Consider the following 14,043-nt stretch of genomic DNA (forward strand, 5'->3'; position numbering starts at 1 on the left):
GACGGTTTGTGTATGTAATTTATGAATATTCCATGCAATTGGCCGAACTATAATGAATTAATCACTGCTGAGAAAACGTTTTTGTCATCTAATAGTGAATGGCAGAACTGGCAGCCTAGGCTGTTACTGTATGAACGAGAGCATTTCATCTTCACCACTCCTCGCTATAGGTATGGTTCTATATTCTCACTAAGACAACATTGTCACATTTATCTGAGCTATTATTGCTTTCCATTCTGGGTTTTGCACATTTTGTGCTACACGCACATCTTCCCAAGTCGAGTCAATATCGTCCAGGCCACAGAGCCACATAAAATTATTATTACCTGAAGCTATACTTCTAAGTATACCATTTCTAAGTTAAAGTCCCCCAACACGTTTTTCTTTCTGTATGTGAAGGATAATCTTATTAGGAACTACTGCAGGGATTTTGATACAGTTTTCATTAACATATACACTGATTCAGGGCAGACCGGGCGGCCCGGTAGCTCGCAGCTTCCACTTTTGGCACAAGGTGTCATTCCGAATGCCAATTAAATATAGAACACAACAGTTGTGCCACCTGAAAACTTTCCTAGCGAGCACTGCATAAATCATTTAAGTTACACGAAAGTGATGTTTTTCACTTGCCTTATGTTGTTCTCTATAAACTTAAATCATAACTCTATCATGTGACCCACCATGTCAGCCAAGTCGTTCAGCCGTGCATACTTAATGCTACCTGTCTGAAGCCTGGGTGAGTCACCGATCATTTACTGAATTATTTATTTCTATTTTCAGTTCTCTCCCCCATTCACTCTTTCTTGATGTTTTCTTCCCACACTCTATTCCTCTTCTCATACCACTTCTTGGTTGCACTATTCATTCAACTTTTCATTTCTCTTCTTCTTTAATTCATCATTATGTCTCACTCTGCCCCATCTGTCACCTTCTGTCTGAAGCCAGCACAGTGCTTAGCACTGCACTATGTCACCACCTACTCTCTCTGACATGATCTCCATCATCTTTGCCTCTCCTCTTCACACAACAGATGGCGTCCCTCTCCACCCAGAGTCCTAGTGATCTATCCTCGACACTTTCCAACCTCGACCGATCACTAGTCCCTCTTTCTTCTCTGAAGAAGAAACATCTAAGTATCAAATGCTAAAGTGAGTTACTTTTCAAGTGTCTCTTTTACACGGGTAAAGTCTTATAAAAAGAAGAAAGAACATATTGTTGAAATTACCTCTCCGTGACTTCTATAAGCATCACCCTCCGTGACAATGGCTGGCAACTCGTGGCGCTGTGAATAACTTGTGTGACCACGTGGGAAGGTCATATTCCGGCCAAAATTTGGCGGTATCCCAGGAGAGCATACTGGCTGTTTATTTCCAACAGGTGCCTTAACTGGTTCTCCGTCCATAGCAACGTCTTCCTCTTCTTCCTGAGCACAATAACAAGCTGCTGTCTGGAAATTTCAGACAAAGGAAAGTTCAATGAAATCATTGCAAATATTTATCAGCAAAGTTATCAACATTATGAATTACTGGCAAAAAACTGCTCAAAAATGCTTATACAGCTCTTAGTATATTAGTTTTCTCTACAAACGATTTCTAACTTTTTACTCTAAAGTTTTCGTGATTTATATCCTTTTACATCACTGATTAACAACAGAAAATTATGTTCATGATAAAAGAAGAGTAGTTATGAGTATATAACAAAATCATATTAAAACATTTGTTTTCTATGTTAATTGTACTGTATTTTAATAAACCACACTACATTTAGTAAGAATGAAGGCATCACAGAGATGATTAATCAACTTTGCTGCAAGCAAAGCATTCTGCAATAAGGCGCGGTTTCATGTTAAAACGTTCCAAGAATAGCCAACAAATACATTCCTTCCTCCTACATATATCTTATGAAAAGATCATGAAGAAAAATTAGAGGGATTAGAGCCTACACACAGGCTTGCCGGCAATCATTCTTCCTGCAAAATATTTGCAGCTGGAACAGGAAAGGGGGGAAGTGACACTGGTACACAAAGTACCATCTTCCACACACCAGAAGGTGGCTTGCAGGGTATAGATGTATACGTAAATGTTTTACATATGGCTGCAGATCTGTAAACATATCCACCTCCTCCCAGAAAATAACGGGAGGTGCCAGTGGTAAAAAATCTTTGATCCAGTACTCTTTAACAGAACTCTTTTCCTTGCTTTACAGGTAAATGATTTCCAACATGAAAATATGCATATCTTAACTGTTCACAGCAATGAATTTTCCTCGAAAGTTAAAATGCTTGGGCTCTCCATGACTCAAACCTGGACCTTGTATTTTGTGATGTAAGGTCACTTTCAATTTATACACAGCTGCAGAGTGGAAGCTTTGATTCTGATTCATTTCAGCACTTATAAGATACAATACACACACACACAATACATTATTTTGCTTGTCACTTCTGCCAATTACATATGAGCTTAAGAAATATATCTCCATGTTAAATTTTTGTCTCTTAAAAAGTTTTAATAATATAAGAGTAACATCTGTGGGAACTTCAGTAATACAATTATTTCAATTTCTATTAGTCAATAATCAAAAAAATACGCCACAGGTTTTCCATTGGTGAAAAGGGAGGATGTATGGCAAAACAAAAATTAATTTCAAAGTGTCGAAGAATAATATACAACCTCTGCCGAGAAAGTTCGCTGAATGGCTATATCGCAAACAGATTGTCGAGTTACCTGAGACAGCAGCTTCTGTCCTTCGAAGTAAACCCCATCGATGATAATGCACTTCTGGTAACAGCTGTACAAGTCACGGAAACCCTTTGTAAAATCTGGGGTCCTTACAGATAGATTTCAGTTGGGTCATAACATTCTGTCCAAACCTCTTAACTTTCAGCACAGATTTCAATTTTACAAATGAGAAAAAAATCTGGGGCAGACAAGTCAGGGGAGTAGAGTGGGTTATTGAGTGACTACACCCCTAACAGTCAGGAACTACTGTACCAGAAAGACAGTGTGCGCCCAGGTACTTTCGTGGAAAGGGATCAAGTCATCTTGTTTGGTGTACGGGTGCATACCCATTTTATCTGCTACAGCAGACATTTTTGCATTTCCACACATATAGCAGCATGTAACGTGGTGCCCACCAGGAGGAATTCTTTATGGACAAGACACTCAGATTCGAACACCGCAAGCATTATCCTGATGTGGGATCTCTCACTATTTTCCTTCTTGCTTTTTGGCGATTTTATAACCCCACCACATTATACTGGGTCACTTACCTTAGGAATTGTACCTCACACACCAGGTCTTGTTGCTCACGATGATGGTTTTCAGGAAATTTGGCTCTCTACCCACCATTTTGATGATGTCTCCACAGGCGTTAATTGAAGTTGTATTTTTTATGGCATCAAAGTGTGGGGAAAAGGTCAGGACCGAAGCTTGCATCACTTTGAGATGGGCACTATTCCCACTTTGTTGTCCATCATTCGTGCTGTCACACGACAATCCTGGGACAAGAGTTCCTTTACTTCCAGTACACTCTCCATGGTGCAAACAGTTGCAGGCCAGTCAGCTCAGTGGCTGTCTTCCAAGGTGTCTTGCCCTTCTCGGAACCATTTAAACCAGTCAAATACACTTCAAGGTGACAGCACATTCTTCATAAACTATTATCAGCATTTCAAGAGACTTTAACTGATTTTTCAAGTTTGAAACAAAATAGCATATTCGTTCGCTGATCCATTTTGTGTTCTGACTGTGTGCAATACACCTTCACTCTCCACCATGCAATTTACACGAGATGGAGATTATTGTTTAACATTCTATTGATGATGAAATCATTAGAGATTGAGCACAAGCTCGGATTAGGGAAGACGGAGAAGGAAATTGGCCGTGCCCTTTCAAAGCAACCATCTCAGCATTTGTTTTAAGCAATTTACGGAAATCACGGAAAATCAAAATGTGTACGGCTAGACGTGGGTTTGAACCATCGTCCAGTATGCTAACCACTGCACTACCTTGCTCAGTCTTTTTCCACACGAGAAGGACACTTGCAGTACTGCTGCTGTGGAACTTGTTCAGCCATGTCTCGACTTGTCTGGTAACTCTTACCACTGTGAGCATATGACGTTATTCATCAAACTTTCTGGGCAGAGGCTGTATATCACAACAATCGTACAAAAATAGTGCGCTGTAGGATAATCCTATAATGAACAAACAGTTGCGTTATTACAAAAATGATGCTGACTTTGACGCAGAAATATAGAAGTGAAATTTTAATAGTTTTAGGAGTATGGTAGTGGTAAGTAAAATGCCAATTTTACATAAACAAAGTTAAGTAACAGATTGCTATGAATCATTAAATGGCATGAATACGATTAGAGAGAGAGAGAGAGAGAGAGAGAGAGAGAGAGAGAGAGAGAGAATATTGCAGGATTATATGTTAATCCTTGTATTAATGGAAGGAAGAATTTGTACGAATATTCTCATTAATTTTAAAGAACATTAGATAATTTTCATGGACTAACGAAGTCAAATGATGTCATTAACACAATGTGGACAAAAATGTTACACAAGCAGTCTTTGGGTCCTAAACTACATTAAAAACTGTCTCACATCACTGATGTCTCAATAGTCTTTGTAGTACAGCACTGCAAAGGATATTTGAATGTCGTTATTTGATAAATAGAAGTTTTGCTTTGGAATGTCAGGTATGATATTCAAGTTCAGGAGATTCTCTACAATGCATGAGCAACAATGCTGAAGTTTGGCAATTACTTGTGCAAGAAATATGCTCATACTCAATTCTTCTGAGGGCATTCATCACTACTGGTTGATTCAGTATCAACAGGTCACATTGATATCTTGCGTACCACCTTACATGGATTCTATCTGTACAGGCATTCTTACAGCCATATCTCTGACAAACTTTCAGGAAGAAGATATGTTATGTAATTTGTCTTACACTGATGAGCCAAAAAATTATGACCACTGCCTTGGCACTGCATACACGTGAATCAGTAAGGAAAGTATCTAAGAGGAGCAGAGACAAATTCTAGTGACAGTATGAGCAGCAAATGAGGAAATCCCCAGACATAACTGACATGCACAGAGGACAGATTATCAAGGCATGTTGCTGGGGAATAAGCCTTTTGGAAATGGTGAAGCTGGTTGGGTGTTTGCATGCTATGGTCTTTAACATCTACTTACAGTTGATGGACAGTGAATTCAAGAGTAGGTGACAAGGTGGTGGGCATACATGCCTAGTCACAAGTCACAGAATGGAGAAGTGAGAGACTTGCCCGCTCTGTGGCAGATCTGATGACAGGGTACAATGCTTGTGCAGGTACAAGAGTTTTGAACACACCATTCAGTGTACATAGCTGAACATGGGGCTTCGCTGCAGATGACTCCTCCCTGTTCCCATGTTGATCCAACATTGTCCATTATGACTGCAGTGCACAAAGAATCAACAATATTGGATCATGGATCAATGGTCACCAGTCACCTGGGCATACGAATCATATACTTTACACCAGATCGACAATCATTTCCAGATGGCTGCCTGAAACATGCACCTTGCTATGGATGTAGGACAGTGGAAGCAGTATTACACCATGAAGGACATTCACGTAGATGTCCTTGGGGCCTGGGGTGGTGGTGGTTGTTGGGATGTTTAAGGGGGACTAAACAGCGAAGGTCATCAGCCCCCCATTCCAAAATCAGGCGAGCCGAAAATCTACGGAGCAGATAAAAACCAAAGGGGGAGGAGACGACCCCCCAGGCGCTAAAAGAACACAAATGGAGCAACAAACATTACAGACAAGAACAGGACAGAGGAACACCAGACAGAAAGAAGCAGAAGAAAGGAAGACGGCCGGAGACTGGTTGACTGACCACGAGAACAAGAAAAGGGAAAGAGCCAACCATCTCACGGCACACCAGAACAGCAACAGACACAAGGACAAAAGACACAGAAAAGGAAAGGTGCAGGACCACCCTAAATCGAACCATAAAACGGACTACCACGGATAAAATTTAAAACGGCATCAGCCATGGAGGCATCGTCAGATAAAACCAAAGCCAAAGTGCCCGGGAGATTAAAAGATTGCCGGAGTGTGCGCAGTCGAGGACACTCCAGCAAAATGTGGCCGACCGTCAGCCGGGACCCACACCGACACAAGGGGGGATCCTCCTGACGCAACAGATGGCCGTGCGTCAGGTATGTATGGCCGATGCGCAGCCGACACAGGACTACCGAGTCCCTGTGAGAAGCCCGCAGGGAGGAACGCCACACATCGGTCGTCCCCTTGACAGCCCGCAGTTTATTCGGGGCTGTCATGCCACGCCACTCAGCAGCCCACATCCCAATCAGCTTACGGCGCAACACCATCTGCTGGTCGCGAGCCGTAAGGCCGACCTCCAAAGCCGGGGCGTCGATCGCCCCTTTGGCCAGCCTGTCTACACGTTCGTTCCCTGGGATGCCAACATGACCGGGCGTCCAAACCAGGACCACCGAACGACCAGAACGGGCAATGGCGGAAACAGTCTCCTGAATGGAGGACACCAGAGGAGAGGAGGGATAGCAGCGGTCGATGGCCTGAAGGCTGCTCAGGGAGTCACTGCAGATGACGACGGACCTACCTGAGCAGAAACGCATATGCTCAAGAGCGCGCAATATGGCCACCAGCTCTGCAGTAAATATACTGCAGCCAGCCGGCAAGGAGCGTTGCTCAACATGAACAGCATGAGCAAAAGAGTAGGCAGTGCGACCATCAACCAGGGAACCATCAGTGTAGACAGTCTCACAGTCCGAAAATGAGGCGAGGAGAGCAAGAAAACGGCGACGGAGGGCCACAGGCGGAACCGAGTCCTTGGGTCCCTGTGCCAAGTCCAGACGGACGGACGGCCGGGACAAACACCAGGGAGGCGTAGGTGCACGGACCCGGAAGGGAGGCGGAAGAGGGAATGAACCCAATTCCGACAGCAGGGACTGAACGCGGACAGCGACGGAAAGCCCAGACCTAGGTCGCCGTTCGGGCAGATGGAGGACCATAGCAGGGAAAAGCAGGCGACGATTGGGATGATCTGGCGAGCAATGAACGTGGACAGCATAGTCGACGAGCAGACGATGGCGGCGAATCCGCAGCGGGGGAACCCCGGCCTCCACCAGTAGACTATCCACGGGGCTGGTGCGAAAAGCGCCAGTGGCAAGCCTAACCCCACAGTGGTGTATGGGGTCTAACAACTTCAACACTGAGGGGGACGCAGACCCATAGGCCAGGCTCCCATAATCAAGCCGGGACTGCACAAGGGCTCGGTACAACAGCAGCAGCGTGCAGCGATCTGCACCCCAAGACGTGTGGCTAAGGCAGCGGAGGGCGTTGAGGTGCCGCCAGCATTTTTGCTTCAGCTGAGTAACATGAGGAACCCATGTGAGCCGGGCGTCAAACACGAGTCCCAAGAAGCGGCAAGTGTCCACCACTTCAAGCAGGTGGCCGTCGAGGTAAAGTTCAGGATGAGGGTGGACCGTCCGACGCCTGCAGAAGTGCATAACTCGAGTCTTGGGTGCAGAGAACTGAAAACCGTGAGTCAGAGCCCATGATGCTGCCTTGCGAACGGCGACTTGCAGCCTGCGTTCGGCGACTCCCGTAGTCGTGGAGCTAAATGAGATGCAGAAGTCGTCGGCATACAAAGAAGGAGACACCGACGACCCCACTGCTGCAGCCAGACCATTAATGGCCACTAAAAATAAGGAGACGCTCAACACCGAGCCCTGCGGGACCCCATTTTCCTGTATGTAAGAGGAACTAGAGGTTGCACCGACTTGCACCCGGAAAGAGCGGCGCAATAAAAAGCTTTGAATAAAAGCCGGGAGCCGACCACGAAGACCCCACTCATGCAATGTGGCGAGGATGTGATGCCTCCATGTGGTGTCATACGCCTTCCGCAGATCGAAAAACACAGCAACGAGATGCTGACGTCGGGCAAAGGCCATACGGACAGCAGATTCCAGCCGCACCAAATTGTCCACTGCAGACCGGCCCCGACGGAAGCCACCCTGGGATGGAGCGAGGAGACCGCGCGACTCAAGGACCCAACACAAACGCCGCCCCACCATACGTTCGAGCAATTTGCACAAAACGTTGGTGAGGGTAATGGGACGATAGCTGTCCACCGCCAGTGGGTCCGCACCGGGCTTCAAGATGGGGACAATAACACCCTCTCGCCATTGCGACGGGAAGACGCCTTCGCTCCAAATGCGATTAAATATCACGAGAATGTGTCTCTGGCAGTCCCTGGAGAGATGCTTCAGCATCTGTGCGTGGATGCAGTCCGGTCCTGGTGCTGTATCAGGGCAATCGGCGAGGGCAGCGAGGAATTCCCTCTCGCTGAAAGGAGCATTGTAAGTTTCAGAACGACGCGTGTGGAACGATAATGGCGTCTGCTCGGCCCGCTCCTTGAGAGAGCGAAAGGCGGGGGGATAAGTTGCAGTCGCAGAGCTCGCAGCGAAGTGCGCAGCAAGGTGTTCAGCAATGGCGGCAGCGTCCGTGCACACAGCGCCGTCCAAAGAGATCCCAGGGACACCCGTAGAGGTCTGGTGTCCATAAATCCGCCGTATCCGGGACCACACGAGCGAGGGGGAAACACGGGAGCCCAAGGAGGAAACATACCGCTCCCAGCACTCCTGCTTACGCCGTGCAATAAGACGGCGGGCGAAGGCACGGAGCCTCTTAAAGGCGATGAGGGTCTCCAGAGACGGGTGCCGCCTATGACGCTGGAGAGCCCGCCTACGGTCGCGAATAGCCTCAGCAATCTCCGGCGACCACCAGGGGACAGCCTTCCTCCGAGGGAGGCCAGAAGAACGGGGGATGGAAGCCTCGGCCGCTGAAATGATGGACGTGGTTAAAACACGAACCACCTCGTCAATGTCACCCTGTGGGGGAGACTCAATGGTTGCAGCGGAAGTAAAAGCTGGCCAGTCAGCCCTGTGGAGAGCCCAGCGGGGCAAGCGCCCAGAAGAATGACACTGGGGCAGTGACAAATAGATGGGAAAATGGTCACTACCACACACGTCAGGGTGCACTCTCCAGTGGAGGGATGGGAGAAGGCCAGGGCTGCAAATAGAGAGATCGATGGCCGAGAACGAGCCATGGGCCACACTGAAATGCGTGGGAGCACCGGTGTTCAAGAGGCTAAGGTCGAGCTGAGCCAACACATGCTCCACGGCCCGACCGCGAACATCGGAGACAGTCCCACCCCATAGAGGGTTGTGGGCATTGAAATCACCCAGCAGCAAAAAAGGTGGCGGCAGTTCGGCTATCAGAGCAGCCAGGACATGCTGTGCGACAACACCATCAGGTGGAAGGTAAATACTGCAGACGGTGATAGCCTGTGGCGTCCACACCCAAACAGCGACAGCCTCTAAAGCTGTTTGTAGAGGTACAAACTCGCTGTGAAGAGAGTTAAGGACATAGATGCAGACGCCACCAGACACCCTTTCATAAGCTGCTCGGTTCTTAAAATAACCCCGATACCCACGGAGGGCGGGGGTTCGCAGTGCTGGAAACCAAGTTTCCTGCAGAGCAATGCAAAGGAAAGGATGACGGCTGAGAAGTTGGCGGAGCTCAGCTAGATGGTGGAAAAAACCGCTGCAGTTCCACTGGAGGATGGTATTAGCCATGGATGGGAAAGGCGTGAAGGGACTGGGGAGGCAGATTACGCCTCCGGGGCCCCTGCTGCTACTGAGTCACCACCTGGACAACAGCTGTCTATTGCATCCGAGGGACTGGCGAGATCCATGTCCTCAGCGGACGCCAGGATCTCCACCTCATCTTCGGACGCAGAGGGAGAAGGTTGCGGTGGGACAGGTGCCACCGCAATTTCAGGATGCTTGGGAGCCTTTTTCTTCGACTGCTTTGCGCGCTGAGCCTTAGGTGGTTCCGGCTGGGAGGGCCTCACTGGGTCAGTCTCTGGGACTGAAGACGACCGTGACGCCCTACGACCAGCGACCGGTGGTTGTTTGACAACCTTGCGGGTGTCCGCTTTGGCACTGGGCAAAGCCTGGGATGGGAGGGCCCCAAGGGACCCCTTCCGAGCGAGAGGAGCCGAAGAAGGCTCACGCTTCTCCGGCTGTGAAGGGGGAACAGATGTCCCCGGTGGTTGGGGTGGTGTTGCTCCTGAAGAAGACGGAGCAGGAGCAACAGGGAGTGAAGTGCCCCCCACAACCAAGGGGGCCGGTGAATGCTGACCGAGCTGAGATCGAACTGGTGTTGCAGCAGCGGCATAACTAGTTGGCATTGGCACAGGATGTAGCCGCTCAAATTTCCGCCTTGCCTCGGTGTAGGACAGGCGGTCCAGGGTCTTATATTCCATTATCTTCCTTTCTTTCTGGAAGATCCTACAGTCCGGCGAGCAGGGGGAATGGTGTTCTCCGCAGTTAACACAGATAGGAGGCGGGGCACATGGAGTATCAGGATGCGAAGGACGTCCACAATCCCGACACGTGATGCTGGAAGTACAGCAAGATGACATGTGCCCGAACTTCCAGCATTTAAAACACCGCATCGGAGGAGGGATATATGGCTTCACATCACAACGGTAAACCATCACCTTAACCTTTTCGGGTAAGACATCACCCTCAAAGGCCAAGATGAAGGCACCGGTGGCTACCTGATTATCCCTCGGACCCCGATGGACGCGCCGGACGAAGTGAACACCTCGTCGTTCGAGGTTGGCGCGTAATTCATCGTCGGACTGCAGAAGAAGATCCCTGTGGAATATAATACCCTGGACCATGTTCAGACTCTTATGCGGCGTGATGTTAACTGAAACATCCCCCAACTTGTCACAATTGAGCAACCTCCGTGACTGGGCAGAGGATGCCGTTTTGATGAGCACAGAACCAGAGCGCATCTTGGACAAGCCCTCCACCTCCCCGAACTTGTCCTCTAAATGCTCCACAAAAAACTGGGGCTTGGTTGACATAAACGATTCCCCATCAACTCGCGTACACACAAGGAACCGGGGTGAATAGTCTCCACTGCCTTCTTTTGCCATACGTTCCTCCCATGGAGTGGCCAGGGAGGGAAATGATCGTGGATCGTATTTCCTGCCGTTGAGGTTAGACCTCGATCGCTTAGAGACTGCTGGTGGTGGCCCACCAGCGAGAGATGATGTACCACGCTTCATTGCGGGTCATCCGCCCTGATGCCACCTACTCCGACCAAGGGCCCTCCCCACGGGCGCCACCCAGCCGCAGCAATAGCCACCTGGCAGGATGGCCATTGCTGGGAGTCCTGATGCCCCAGGGAGATGGGCATCTACTCCTTGGCATACGTGGGGAGTGAACGGCGCAGGCATCAGTAGAGCGATCCCTGTGTTGTCAGGGGGCTACAACCAAGAGGGTACATGGCGGCCCCACCACAACGGGCTGGCTACCGTGCTGGATCTTAGGTGCAAAAATGGCCAAGGTCGTCGTCGCAGTTAAAAGAAACACTGCAGAGTGCAGTGTGGTAATCGCCCAAGAGATCGAAAACGAGCGGGACACCATTGCAACGACGAGAAAGACGGCTAAAGGTCTAATTGCACGACGGATACAGTGCACCATGTAAGGCGCCCTTCCCCAATTGGCTCGCTCTTCGGAATAATTTAGAAAGATGGAGGTCAAACCCGAGAGGGGACCATCACATAAGGCCGAATCATGTGAGACTCCTTTTAGTCGCCTCTTACGACAGGCAGGAATACCGCGGGCCTATTCTAACCCCCGAACCCGCAGGGGGGGGGCCTGGGGTAGTAATCATAAATACCATGACAGCTGTGAACTACATGAACATTATTATAGACCACCTGCATCCCTTCATGACTGATGTCTTCCTCAAATGCAATGGCATCTTCCAGCAAGATAATTATGCCACAGTAGTTTGTGTAGCATTATACTGACTTCATGTTGGCATCTTGTACACTAAATTCACCTGCTCTGGAACCAATGACACACATCTGGGATGCTATTGGACACCAGCACCATGGACACAAACCACCGGCTCATAAATTAATCTTAATTGTGAGACCTGTGCCTAGGTATCTGATGCCACATACCTGCAAAAACTTGCCAAGGCCTTGTTGAATCAATGCAAGGCAGAATCACTGTTGCACTGCATTCCAAAGGTGGATCAATATGCTACTAAGAAGGTGGTCGTAATGTTTTGGCTCATCAGTGTACATTAAACAGGTTTCAAAATAGGAATAACTGACATTCTAACAAAATGTCTATTTCATCTTTCGATCGAATGATCGAGAACTTCACCACATACCAGAACTACCAACAACTTATAACGCAGTTGCATCCACAGATATGTAGCAGTCTAACCATGTGAAATTATCATGCTTTAAGACACAGTGCTAGTGAATATCACAGCAGTGCAAATAAAAGCAGCCACACAATAACATAACATATAAAAACAGCACAAACATTTTATACATTTCTGTTTTAAAACTATTTATAACAAAAAAAAAAAAAAATAATTCATGGGAACATGCCAGATATCGTTGGGCAACAGGTACATATTTAAGCAACTACCACATTTCTACTATTGGGTGCACTGAGGAACTGACTGCATCCACAAACTTTTTTCTCACCTTCTAAACAGGGAGAAACCAATTCATTGTTGCAATGTGCTTCTCTTCATATCTTGAATAAACCAATGCATAATTTTCTATTATACCCAAAATCCATGAGTTCCATATGTTGCCTCAACCTTTTCACTTAATAATAATTCTCCTATAAAGATCATAGCTAATTCCTCCACTAATCATCAAATCCTACAAAGTTCTGTTTGGTTTTTAAGAACATGACAATGGAGCAACAAACATAAACTTGCTACCAGTGAATATACTATACTACTACCTTTTTTTTTCCTTTTCAGACGTTATCTGATTGATAAACAGAATTACTGCTTCATCATTTTAATAAGATTATTATTATTATTATTATTATTATTATTATTATTATTATTCCATGTTTCTTCCTCTATCCCTATTAATTTACATTGCTTTGTAATCTACTTCTCCTCAACCATATATTCTTGTGCTGTTATTTTAAATACAAAATCAATACCACTTACAATAGTATATGTTTCTCAATTACATATTACATGCCAAGCAAAAACACATAATTGTTTTTATTTTAACCCATCATTTAATTTTTTTGAATGGTGAAATCATAAAAGTATTTTTACCTCTAGCAAATCAGAGACAGCATCTGGCAAGTTGAACTCTCTTACAACACGAAGTCTTAATTGTTTATTGATTTCTTGGCGATTAGATAATGGCAAGGCAATGGCTCTTTGGCAACTTGGAGACTGTCTTAACTTCTGCTCCCTTTTTAACATAGCTGTCATGGTGGCAGCATCTGCAAAAGGGAAAATTTTTAATGATATGCATAAATGCTCAAGTAAACAGTTTCAATGCAAAAAGTTATTACATTTAGAAATATACATTTAATCCTTACTATATGTGTAGTAAAAATAACTGTGAAATCTAGTAACCATTTTCAGATAATGGCTTTGTAATCTGCTTCTCCTCAACCATATATTCTTTTGCTGTTATTTTAAACAACAGCTTTTAAAGATGAAATGTGGAACATTGCCCATACCTGGAAGTGCTGCAGCTAGAACATCAACACCAGCTGCACCCATTGGTCGAGGTTTCTCCTCCACCATGTACAGCGTATCAGGAATGTCAGGGGCATATCGAGCTCTTCGTATTCGAAGTAATTCTACCTCCTGTAGCATATGATCATCAAGCTGTGCCTTTATTTCTTCATAATACGGCATGAACAGACGAGGCCGAACAAAAAGTCCATTATTCTTCCCACATCGTATCCATGCGTTTAGGCGCAAGTTCTCTCTTTCATCTCCTATCATGTGACTGGGTGGCGTGCTTACAAGGCCCCGTCTGATTGCTTGGCTAAGTACTTCACTACTTGGAGGCAGTACATGGTCCATACGTACCAGTGGCAACAAATCTGACAAAATTTCTCTAAGTTCAACATCACTCA

The 14,043-nt window shown here is 46.6% G+C and overlaps 1 protein-coding gene across 1 annotated transcript in view; it reads right to left on the minus strand.

Moving 5' to 3' along the window:
* The window catches only part of LOC126185129 (BTB/POZ domain-containing protein 7), a 63,946-nt gene that overhangs the window by 15,124 nt on the left and 34,779 nt on the right, over positions 1-14,043 (minus strand). Inside the window, exons 6-8 of the mRNA XM_049927954.1 lie at positions 13,639-14,043; positions 13,223-13,395; positions 1,226-1,447 (exon numbers count right to left, since the gene is read on the minus strand). The exon at positions 13,639-14,043 is cut by the window's right edge and continues 63 nt beyond it. Coding sequence (XP_049783911.1) covers positions 1,226-1,447; positions 13,223-13,395; positions 13,639-14,043 — 800 coding nt within the window. The remainder of the gene's footprint in view (positions 1-1,225; positions 1,448-13,222; positions 13,396-13,638) is intronic.

Source organism: Schistocerca cancellata, chromosome 4 (genome assembly GCF_023864275.1).
Source record: "Schistocerca cancellata isolate TAMUIC-IGC-003103 chromosome 4, iqSchCanc2.1, whole genome shotgun sequence".
NCBI lineage: Eukaryota > Metazoa > Arthropoda > Insecta > Orthoptera > Acrididae > Schistocerca > Schistocerca cancellata.